At 37.7% G+C, this 12,421-nt stretch overlaps 1 protein-coding gene across 2 annotated transcripts in view; it reads left to right on the forward strand.

Annotated features, from left to right (window-relative positions):
- The window catches only part of WTAP (WT1 associated protein), a 28,507-nt gene that overhangs the window by 7,511 nt on the left and 8,575 nt on the right, over positions 1-12,421 (forward strand). For both annotated transcript variants that reach the window (XM_080390610.1, XM_080390609.1), the window contains exons 4-5: positions 4,489-4,547; positions 6,267-6,394. In XM_080390610.1, coding sequence (XP_080246736.1) covers positions 4,489-4,547; positions 6,267-6,394 — 187 coding nt within the window. The remainder of the gene's footprint in view (positions 1-4,488; positions 4,548-6,266; positions 6,395-12,421) is intronic.

Consider the following 12,421-nt stretch of genomic DNA (forward strand, 5'->3'; position numbering starts at 1 on the left):
CACTACTGATTTTCTAGAACATGTTTCTTTTATTGAACTTTAGAATGTGTGTAAGGGCAAAAATCTTTTCCCTGAAGAGCCTGTAAAGTTAGCTAGCTGGGAAGTATTTGAAGTATGTAATTTTTAGGAATGCTATTTATATGGAAACTTTAATAATTTATCAGATCTTTATGGGAAGTTATGTGTTTTTATGCAGAACATTACAATATTTCTGGATACAGTTTTCATTAAAGTTTCTAACTGGATCAGAAATAAAGACCTGCTCTGTGGCATATAGTGACATCTGTGAGTTGACTTTTTCTAACAGTTTCCTCATATCAGTAGGGCCTAATGGAGGCTTCAGATCATACTTGCTTTTTTTCATTAACTTGCAGCTCTGAATCCTTGGATTGTACTGGGGTTGTGCTTGGTAGCTGGCATTTCTAGGTGATACAACATCCACTGCTAGATTAGCTTCAGCTTCTGCTGTCTAGTTTCAACATAGCATGGCTGAGATTTCATCACTGAGCAAAGGCATCATTACAACACTCCCCAAACCTGCTGTCCTTGTCACCTCTTTCAAGCTCTGTGTGAGAAATTAGCATGTGAGATTCATGTAATGGCAGTGCAGGCTTACCTCAGCCTTGCGTGTCAGCATCTGGGAGAGAGAGTCCGTATTACTGAAAAAGCATAGAAGCAGAACTGTTGTGCATGGAGATTCAGACCAAAGTCCTGCATCTAGAAGTACTGCCCTTTAATTGTACAGGTAAATCGAGATTTTCTGTGAGAATTGTTCATTTAGAGAATGGTGTTACAGACTCATGCACCATTCATGTAGTCATTTGAGACCTAGAAATAGTTTTACACCTGTGCTGTATGTTCTTAGTATCATCTGGTCTTGTCTACCAGTGTAGATATAGTAAATGGAGAAGAAGGAATAAACAGGTAAGAATTAACATTGTCTGGAGTTGAAGTACTAAAAAAAAACCCCTGTCAATGGTCTTCAGTGTCTTTGGGTTTTTTTTTAAATGCTTTATTCTGTTGTGGTTCCTTATTTTCTTTTTTTTTTTTCTTTTGGCGTAACTTCAGAAGCTACAGCTTGTAACTTCAGCTTTTCAAAGATAGAATTCCCTCTGTTAATGACCTGTGCTGCTACTATAAACAAAGGAAAATGATCATAGTGAAGCAAGCTGGAAAGAGTGTTTAGGAAAATACATTATTAAAGGCACTGAACAAGAAGAGTTAGCAGACCTAAGAACTTTGAAATCGTAAAAGGTGTTTAAAGTCAAGTCAGTTAGTAGATGTGGAAGTGAAAACTATATTATTGGGGCCATCACAAGACTTCTTACCTAAAACTAGTCAAAGAGTGTGTGTGTGTGTATATATATATAAAAGAAAAATCTTAGGGTTTTTTTCTTTAACTTGGTTTCATGAATGTTCTTGTGAAACTTTATTGTTATATTTGGTAAATATTTTGACATGTTAGTCCTCAGGATTAGTGAGATCACTACAAAAATGTGTACAGGTCAGATGAAGAATCACAACTGGAAGTTTGATTGAAAAGGAACCAGTCCACTTTCAGTAAGGGCCTGCCTGTATCCTTGATGATTTTCCTGAGCCGAAGTAATGTATAAGAATGGTCTGCTTCATTAATGTGAATGTTTCTAAGCCTTCATTATTTCACTTCTTGTTTTGATGCTCTTAGGTTATTTGACTGTTGTTTTAACCATCATTTTTTTAATCTTAATTGCTTCAACTAAGCTGCTACTGATTTTTTTCTCTGTTACTAGCTTTCTGGTTTGTCTCAAGTGAGCTGAAAACCAGGTCAATTGCTAGAAGAGAAAATTGCTTCTGAGATCTGTAGTTGTAGCAAAATTGAGACAGTGCATGTGTGTGAAAGTAAAACTTTTTCTACCACATTAACTTAAGTTTTAAAACTGATGGCTTGATTGTTGAAGAGTTCTGACTATGTCAGTGTCACGATCACAAGTTTGTTCTGTACCATTTTGTAAACTTGTGTGGTGGGTTGACCTTGGCTGGGTGCTAGATGCCCACCAAGCTGCTCTATCACTCCCTTCCTCAGCAGAATGGGGAGGGGAGAAAATAAGATTGGAAAAAAACCTTGTGGGTCAAGGTAAAGGCTGTTTAAAAAAGCAAAGGCCTTGCACAGAAACAGAAGGAAAACAAAAGTTTTATTCTCTACTTTCCATCAGCAGGTGATGTCCAGCCACTTCCCAGGAAGTAAGGCTTCAGTGTGTATAGTGGTTGCTCTGAAATACAGATGTCACAGCAACAAATGCCTCCCCCCCTGCCCTTCTAGCTTCTATTGCTGAGCATGGTGTCATATGGTATTGGAATGTCTCTTTGATAGCTTTGGGTCAGCTGTCCTGGCTATATCCCTTCCTAAGATCTTGCCCACTTCCAACCTGCTGGTAAAGGGGGGAACAACTGGGGAGGCAACCTTTATGCTATGCCCCCACTGCTCAGCAGTAGTCAGAACAATGGTGTATTGGCAACACCTTTCTAGCTACAAATACAAAGCACAGCACTACAAGGGCTGCTGTGGGGAAAATTAACTCCATTTCAGCCAGACCCAATATAACTTGCTTGAAGATGGAGCAGCAACAGTCTTCACCAGGATTTTGATAAAACATTATGTCTGAACAGTCATGTTTCTGCTAGAGTTGTCAGGCATGTGACTTAAGGTATGGTATAGTGTGCTTTGGCTTTTCTCTTCCAGAAATTCAGTTCTTGCTTAAATATTCATAGTTGTCGAGAGGTGACTTAGAGGTATTCTCTGATGTTCTTGATGACCATGGGCTATGGTTTGGGTTTTTTTGGTCCCCCCCCTCCCCCCGTGGTCTGTCACGTCGACTTGTGTTTCAGGTCTTTGTTTCACTCACTCTTTGTATAGCTCCTGTTGTCGTAGGTGAGGATAGGTCATGATTTTGACAGAATGACTGTTTTCAGGCTGTGAGATTTAACTTGGGAGTCAGTCAATTCTGCAGCTGTATTTGAGGGCCAATTCTTTCATGTCATATAATTATTTCATGTAAAAAAATTAGGTTATTTCCAGGTTTGCTATTTAGTAGACTGTTTCAGTTTTGTGGGATTGAAATCTCGTGAATTTACAGAACTTTAGTGGTCAAATGGTGAAACTTTTGTTTCTAACAGTATTCTTTTTTAAGCAGAGAGGTAAGTTTAAGCGTAAAATAGCAACACACTGGGCTCTTCTGCAGAGCTTAAGGGAGTTAACTCACGCTGTTTTCACATTCAGCTGAAGAGATGCAAAATTTTGTTGCTGCTAGAAATCTTGTGCTTAGTTTTGCTTTTCTCAGTGATGTGATCTCACTTGCTGTTACATATCTGATGCTTTTTAGACCTTTTAATGAGCTGGTTGAATTCACTAAATGGTCAAAAATTATCTATAGCTAGATTTTATAGTTTTGAGAATAGTGGTGTAGGTTGGAGTTAAAATAGCAGTTATGCTGAGTGGCTTTAAACAGGTGACAGGGAGAATTAAACAAGTGATAGGGAGAAGGGGTAGTTGGAAGGAGGGAAAAGAAACCTTCCCCTTCCGTAGTGGTAAGGTGTTAGATGAATTTGTCTCATGTAGAATTACACCATCAGGAAGACACATGGTTAGGAGCAAATTACTTCTTCAAAAACAAACACACCACCACATCCATGCCGCCCCCCCCCCCCCCCCCCCCCAAAAAAAAAAAAAAAAAAAAAAAACCACAAAAAAAACAAACAAACAAACAAAAAAAACCCCCAAAACGCCCACCCACAAAAAACCCCAAACAAAAACCAAAAACATCCAGTGAACTTTGTTAATAAGGCATGTGGTGCTAATATTTACTGCAGACTTTGCTACTGATTTGATAGTTTGTATCAAATGCATTGCTATTTTTGTGTGATGTTTTCTGACTGTGGATGAGCAGCTAAATAACATGCCTTCTAAGAGTTATTAAACTGGTTGGCTTCTGATTGATGAATATAATCGGAGTATAGTCTTGATTTGAATGAGCTGGTGTAACTACTTAACCTGGACTGCCAATTCTAGTGTATTGTAATGCATTCCTGCTTGTCTTGTTCACTTGGTAACAGACTTAATGTTGTCTTTGTATCATGGTTTCTGTTGCAGAATTTTGTTTTAATTGTTCTGCTTTGAGAATGAGATATATCTTGGGTACTTTACACAGATAACTAAGTAATAAGTGTTTGATCCTACTGTTTGTCCAAAATATTACAGTAAGTTTTCAGATGTCAATCTTAAGTGTTTTAACAGACAGCTACCTTTTTATCCTTTTTTGATGCAAAGTGTATTTATTTCCATGATTAAAAGCCCCTTTTTGAAAACTGGAATTGTCTTTTATGCAGTTGTGTAATTCCCTCTTGACATTTCTTGATCATGGTGTGATAGTATACTGTCAAAGCTAGGAATGAGGTGACCTGATGTAACAAACTGAGCTTCAGAAAATGTTTTTCTCTTCCTCTCTGCAATAGGTGGAAACAGTATGAAGCATATGTGCAAGCTCTGGAGGGCAAGTACACAGACCTTAATTGTAAGTTAACCAAGTTTCAAAATGGTACGAGTTACCTGAATGCTTACATAAAGCAGTGTTCAAATAATGTCTGCTTTCTAAAACCATTAGAAATAAAGAGCTAATAATATGTATATCAGTTAGTTGTCAGAAAAAGTCCCTGATTTTTCTAGTCTTTCCCAATTTCTTAGCCCCCAGTTTTCCCTTGCAGATCTTACACAGCATCTAAAAAGTGTATTTTTGTACCTGTAGGACCATCTATACCCAGACTGCTAGGGGAAAAGAAGTCTTAAAAAGTCATGCCACAAATAGGTGTATTTTCTGGACTTTTCCATTAGAAAGGAAATGTTATCCTTAACCAAAATATTCCATAAACGTTTGTGCCTTCAGTAGTCTCACAGGATTGGAAACCACATAGGAAGTGGAGTAGTTTATAGAGATGAAGATCTAAAATGAGTCCCCAAGTAATGTTTGATCTGATTAGGCAAATTAATTATTTGATTGTCAGTCTTGGTCTTTAAAACTTGGTCTGTACTCCAGTCTTTCAAAAGAGAATATGAGAAAACCATCCTACTTTTAAATGGAAAAAGCTGAATACATTCTGGAAGTGAAATTGCTAATTCTAAGTCACTCTTAAAAATTGTGTTAGCAGCTAGAGACGGACTATTTCCTGTTTTCCACTTACCTTTTCAATCTAAATTCTTAAAGACTCAGTACCGCTGAGTTTGAAGGGGTGTTTTTCTGTTGGTCCAAGTGGATGTCCTCTGTTTTCTCTTGTTATGCACCTTTTCTACAGCCACCCCATAAAGTTTGAGTTTTGGAGAGACTAAAATTAGCAAATGTAAGCATTGGATTTCATTATAATTTCAAATTGTCCTGTCATAGATAAAGAAGCAAGTTGTTTCAACATTCTCAGTTTCTCAATTTTGGAAACTAATAACAGGCTGTAGTAATCAGTGTTACTGAATTAATCTGCAAATAATTATTTAAAGTAATTGTTCTGAAGCAATTTGTGACGTTCTCAGCTTACATTCACAGCCAGTTGTTCTCAAGTAATTAATAAAAGAAGTAGAAATCTTAATTATTCCAACTTCCCGTATTTTTGTACATGACAAGTAGAGTGAATGGATACTGTTTGTATCAGACTGCACGTGTTCCTGTGAATAATTTAGAAATGTGCTGTGCTGCCTTCTCTCATCTTTCATATATATAAACTTCATTAAATGTTCATAGGTCAGAAAAATTCTAGTTAAGGCTGAACCACTGTTTCTGATGTTCTTGAATGTCTTGCTGTTTACTCATGGAGTGTTGAGACCAGTTTGAGGATTGACCACAAATAGTACTGTTCTACAGACTGAGGATCACTTCTAGTCCAGTGTAGGCTTCCTTCCTCCCCCACCTTGGACAGTTCCAACTTCCCAAGTTTCAGACTGCAAGTTGTAATAACAGTTAAGCAAGCAATTTTAAAGTTACTTCCTATATGGACATGGAAACATTTTCAAAAGTTTAGTAAGCTTTGAGAAAGGATCAGAAAGATATATTTAGAACCAACTGTTGTCAAGCTTTTCTAATACTTTAAAGGTATTCTGATTGTTCATATTTATGGTTATAGTCATGTTCATTTATGACTCTTGACTCTGTGTATGAATTTGGGGTTTAGATTCTTTTAGCTGCTTTTAAAAATCTTCATGAGAAGATGCTGTAAAACATGTGCTTCTTGTGTGTTACTACTTGTATTAGCTAATGATGTGACGGGATTGAGAGAATCTGAAGAGAAGTTGAAACAGCAACAGCAAGAGTCTGCCCGAAGAGAAAACATTCTGGTGATGAGGCTGGCAACTAAGGAACAGGAGATGCAAGAGTGTACTGTAAGTATTTAGATAAGTGTTTTCAGACTGTTAAAGGAATATTGGCTTTTGAGCCAGTACTCCTGTTCTGTGTTTTTTGTATATGTGTAGCATCACATTTTCTGTGCATAAAGAGGTGGCAGGGCACTTGATTTTTACAAAGTCAGTGAAAGTTTACTACTTACTTGCCTTTTTAGTATTGGTTATTTCAGTTGATTTTCAGCAACAACTGTGCTTGGAAGAACTTTGCTTCAGAACCAAGCTAATTCTTGCATGAACCATTGCTTGCTTATAGTATTTATTGACATCATATTTACAAAAAAAATGTTACTTCTGTCATTGGATACAGAAACAAATTGAAAAAGGGTAAGATTGAGTTTCCTGGGTTTCATTTAGGAGGTTGTAGGCTGGTACTTGGATTGGATTTGGATAACAAGGTATTCGTAAGTTTCTGCACCCATTTAGCTAGGTAGGGAAAGAGCTAGTGACTTTTTTAGAGGAGGTTCTTTTGAAATTTGGCAAATCTGCTTCTCGGGGTTTCTCATGTTCTTGGTTCTGAATACCTTTTTTGTTGCTGTTTCTGTTTATCTCCTTCATTCCTGTGGGTTTTCTGTGATTTCTGTGCTTAGTTTTGCTTTCTTGAAGCTATGTCTTACCACTTTTGGACTTTTGATCTTTCTTGAATTACCCTCTTAGCATAACTTTCACCTGCTGCTTTAACGTGGCAGTTCCTGAGAGAAGATTGTAAAAAGCTTCTTATTGCTAGTTTCTGTAATATACTCCTGAGAGCTTATCTTATTAAAAAATACAAGCTCTGTGAAAAACTAATAACTAGTATTGCAGCTTTTCCTCTCACTTTAAGTTTTCCTTTCTTTTTTCCTATAGGTTTTCAGAGCTGTCAGGTACAGTAGTGTGACACTTAAATCTGCATGCAGTATTTCCACTGCTCTTAAGACTATTAAGATTACTTTAGTTCATACTAAGCACTAATAGGAAGAGAAGAAAAGAGGGGGTAAAGCTTACTTTGCAGTGGCAAAAAATGAATCACAGGAAAGCTGAGTTTAGAAGGGCTCTGCCACCTTTACTTCCCCCATCAGGTATGCATGTGCGTTGATCAGATCCCCTTGAGCCTGCTCTTCTCTGGGCTGAACAGCCCTAGCATGCTCAGCCTCTGCTTGTACGTTAGATGCTCCAGTCTCTTAATCATCTCCATGGCCCGTAGTTGGCCTCACCCTAGTATATGTTCATGCCTCTCTTGTACTGGGAAGCCCAGAACTGGGCCCAGTACTTCAGAGGTTGCACCAGTGCTGAGTGGAGGTGAAGGATCACCTCCTTCAACCTTTTGGCGCCACTCTTCCTAATGCAGCTTGGGGTGCTAATGAAGATCTGTTCTGGTACCTACCATACCACAACACTTCCCTACTAGTAAGATTACTATATTGGTCCTGCTGCCTTTGATAGTTTTACTGATAAATCCTGCTATGAGGAACAGCAGTAGTAAGAGGTTGTTTTTCCTTTTGAACTTCTGAACATATAGCTGAAACAAATACTAAAAAAAGTTGTTCATCAAAACCAAATTTATGTACTGTTGTCACCTTTCTTCCTATTTCTAAAATGGGGAGTTAGACTAAAACTTCCAAGTACTTAAGCCTATGAATTTTGACAAGATCATGGAGGCTACAGGATTTTTGGCTGCACTTTGTTACAGATGTTCATAGTTGTGATGCATAGGCTTTCCAGAACATCTGTTTAGAAGAACTTTTGAACAGTTTTTATTAATTTCAGTGTACCTTAAGGGGGTGGGGGGTGGGTGGGTGACAGAAGGAGACAACCTGCCAAAAAGAAACAAAACCCAAATACTGCCACCACACCCTCCTGCCCCAGGTGGCTTGTATTTTTCCAGGTATTGACACATGAATAACATCAAGGATGTAATCTCCTTCATAGTGCGTGGATGTAGCAAGATAAATCCTTGAAGAAGGGGGGTAAAAGCTGTAATGGAGATACTATCACCTTAAGGTGTTTTCAAGTTTAAATGCACATAGTGTCAAGAAGCTCTGAAGAACTAATTGACTTTGTATTATTAGATAGCATTTCTTCTAGTAAAATAACAGTAGCAAAATAAATCATGCTAGGTAAGGTGCAAAGCCAAGCTGTAGGTTGTGAAGTAGTTTCACAAATGAAGAAAAACTATTCACTGTATGTTATTTGACGTGTCTAATTTTTAGTCCATACAATAACTATTTTTAGTGTAGTTTTTATAACCCATATTTACATGTAAAATGCACCAGTGACAGCTACTTTATATATAAGCCTTTAATGTTTCCTGTCACATCTTAGAAAGGCTGAGCATCTATGATACCAAGTTTCTTGACAACTGCAGGTGAAAATTTACCTACAACACTTACTGCTCATATTACTCTTACTGTATTTTTGGGACGTGTATGTTTTATACTTACCATCATATTCAGGTCACATTCAAATTTTAAATGGATTAAAAATGAAAGAGACTGTACCATGTTCAAATGGTAGTAGTTGACAAAGTGAGTTTTCTGATTACTAATGTGTAAAATGACTTGCGCATTGAAATATACTAGCTCTATTTTAAAATAAGGCACAATAGACTTCATCTTAGTTGCTGTTTTAATTTGTACCCTTCTTTGTAAAAGATAAAACACAACAAAACTATTTCAGCTTCTAAACCTCACCAGTCATTGTCTTGAAAATATAGGTGTGTGTGTCAGAGTAGCAGTAGCAGAATCTGTATCCTGATCCTATTTCAGTACCAGTTTTAAGAAACAAGGTGGTAGTGCATAGCTCCATTTTCTGTCATGCTCTGTGCTGAGTCTAGCAGTAGAATATGTGGGTTTCCTTTGAGGTAGCAGCTTACTGAGAGTGTGGTTGGTGTTGCAAGCTTACTCTGCATAGTTAAGGGTGGCTAACTAAATAGCTAGATGGAAGTTTATGTGTTCAATGCCTCAGGTGCCCTGTTGTCAGCAGACAGCCTTGAGGTACCTTCCCCCTAGCGTGAACAACCCCTAAAGGATGTTGCTGCTGTTAGGGAAGTGCAGGTAACGTATTGGCTGCTGTTTCTACATAAAGGCTTATTTCTGGCAGAGGAGTGATGAAGTTGCCGCTATTTTAGCGAAAGGCCTTAACCCCCTTCCAAGCTACTGCACAGCTACTATAGGTCAATAAAAAAGGCAGGCATTTGGAAATAATTGCTATTCAAGTAGGTTTTCTGTGAACCAGATAACAAAAAGTGGAAGCCTCCTGTGGGTGCAGTTGTACTGTAGTACCTATGTAGTTATTGCTCTTAACTTGTGGTTTAGGGTGCAGTGTTTATTCTTCATTATGCAGTTTCTTCCTCCTTCCTTATAAGAAGGATATGTGTTGTACTTATTTAGACTGCTTATATTTTCTGTTTAGCACCTGTGTTCTGTTTTGTTAAATTCATATCAGGGAGTCTGCTTTTTGTGGGTATCTTTGGACAACTTCAGCTGATAGAATACAACTCTTCCTGAGAATGTGAGAAGCAGAGGGGTTGAAAATGTTATTGTCTGAGGAAAAAAAAAATCCACCCAAACAAAACCCTGCACAGCCTGATATGCTGTATTCAGTGTTTTCCTGCCTTGGGTTAGAGCAGAGAGAAAGCTGATACAATGGTTTTTATTTTGTTTGTGAAAATTCATCCCTATTTGTCCACTGGGGCTTTTGAAAAATACCAACTAGTGTGTGCTTTCGTGTCTGGGAATATGAACAGCCAGTAGGCATTTCGGGTGTTAAGAGCAGGCATGTCCTGGGGTCTGGCAATGGACATGACTTGACTATGCCTGTATACTCAGCTCTAGCCTCAAGTTGGTCTTGACCGAGAGCAAACTCTTCTGCTCCCCACCCCTTGCCACCTGGAATATCAATGAGAGGGAGACATTTACCAGGGTGTTACCAGAGGGAGGGAGCAAGGATGGGAGACTTGGACTGGCTAAGCAGGAAGATTAATAGCATAAGGAAGTAGGCAGAAGGGTTGAGAGGTATGAGCTTGCTTTGTGAGTGGGTCATAGTGGGGGAGGCTGCTAGGTCTGGGTGTATGAAAAGACTGACAGATGAAAACTCTGGAGTTGCAGCTGGAAAAATCACTTGTGGAGGGATGGAGAAAATTTGAGTTGGAAAAACTGGAGGAATAAATGGTCTTAAGTTTGGGGAGGGAAGGATCAAGGTTTGTTCAGCGTAAGTAAATTCTTTCTACACTACTGTTTTAGGAATGGCAGTTGAGGTGTCAGTGAATGGAGCCTATGCAAGTGCTCTCTGCTTGGTCTAAGAGCATGAGCTAGAGATAACCCAAATGAAACTTAAATAATTGACATTGGATGGAATCAGCTGAGTCCTTTTCAGTGTTTTAGTGCATTTCTGGCATGAATAAGGAGCAGGTGGCAGCAATTCTTTGTGCTACTGAACCAAGGAATCTTACAGTTCTTAGGCTGGCAGTAGGAGGAGGAGGGAGCTGGGTCTAGGTAAGACAAGGAACATGGTCTTTTTTTCCCCTCAGTGATTCCTGTCTAAAAATAGGTTGGGAACCATGTAGCTGTAGCATAATAATATTTCTGGAATATGTTGCTAGCTGGAGTGTCTGTTAAACTAGATGTTTTGCCCTCTACTAGCACTAGCCCTCACAAAGAATCAACAGCTTGGTGAAATACTTCCAGTAGTGCAAGTGTCAGAAAATTGAGTGGATGGAAAAGGTACATCAATAACAATAAATTAAATAGATCCTTACTGAGAGCAACATTTTGTGCATTCAGTGAGGCAAGGGACCTGGGAGGGTAAAGTGCCATCCAAGAAACACTAAGATAATCTTAATTTGAACTTTCTGTTTACTTGGAAAGTTTATTGGTGGGTTCTTGAGTTATTTCTTGAAAATATTTTTATGCAGTCCTTCATTCCCTTTAGATATCTTTTGGACACAAGTTGATCTATTTAAAACTTACTGTGATGGTTATTTCTGTTAAGTAGCTAAATATTTTTATTTTGACAGTATCAAGTTAATGTGAAGTCAGTGGCAATATATCAGTTATTTCAGTACCTTTGAAATCACTTACTTGAAATAAAAATCCAAGTGTGCTTGCTATTTAATAATATATAAATTAAAACATGTCCTCGGTCAAGAAGTGACTGAAGTCACTACTGCACATTCTTAAGGTAAATAGATTGTTTGTACTTACACAGCAATGGTGAAGAGAAAGTTTAAGGATCCCATAACACAATAACTGTATATAAAGCAAAATTTTTTAAACTGACAGTGCTTTTGACTGTGCTGCTTCTCCCAAGTGTGGAGGGAGAGTCTCTTTCCCTCCATTTTGCTGGTGATGCCTTGTCGTATTCATTAGTAAAACTGTTGCTATCAAGTCTGGTTGTAACATTGTGTGTGCAGCAGGAGGCAAACCCACTGACTTTCAATTAATACTACTTTTTTCATCTCATGTAATTTTCTTCACCTCTTGCTGATGAAGAAATGTGTATGATACAGGGAGCATAACAATGGGCTGATGTGCTTCTAGTGATTAGCTGGATTCTAAACATGTACTGTTTAGTGCATTTTAAGATTGTCGTGAAGAGTTAAAAATACATGAAACTTTAAAGAAGTTAATCCTATTTAAATATGTACAAGTTTTGACTAATGAATGCTGTATGTAAAAGAAATCTCAGTTACTCCTGAAAGTTTAACTGTATTGTAAATCCTCTGGGTAGTAAATTACAAAATTGTAAATCTTTTGCGTTTTAATTACTTCAAGAGAATCAAATTGAACCAAAATCTTTTGGATGTTACTATTTCTAAATTATTTTGTTTAAAAAATAAGTATGCAAACTTTGCTCATAAATAACTGTTGTGTTTACAGACTTCTAAGGTTTTTTGCAATAAACCTTTCTAGTAGCTGCTTAAAAATATTATTGGTCAATATTAGCTGTAATGTTCATAGTAACTTTCACTGAAGTTATGTGGGAATTGGCTGTTTTAAGGAGATAACTCTTTGTATATACTTTTTTTTTTCC

This window comes from Falco punctatus, assembly GCF_963210335.1.
Source record: "Falco punctatus genome assembly, chromosome: 5".
Taxonomy (NCBI): domain Eukaryota; kingdom Metazoa; phylum Chordata; class Aves; order Falconiformes; family Falconidae; genus Falco; species Falco punctatus.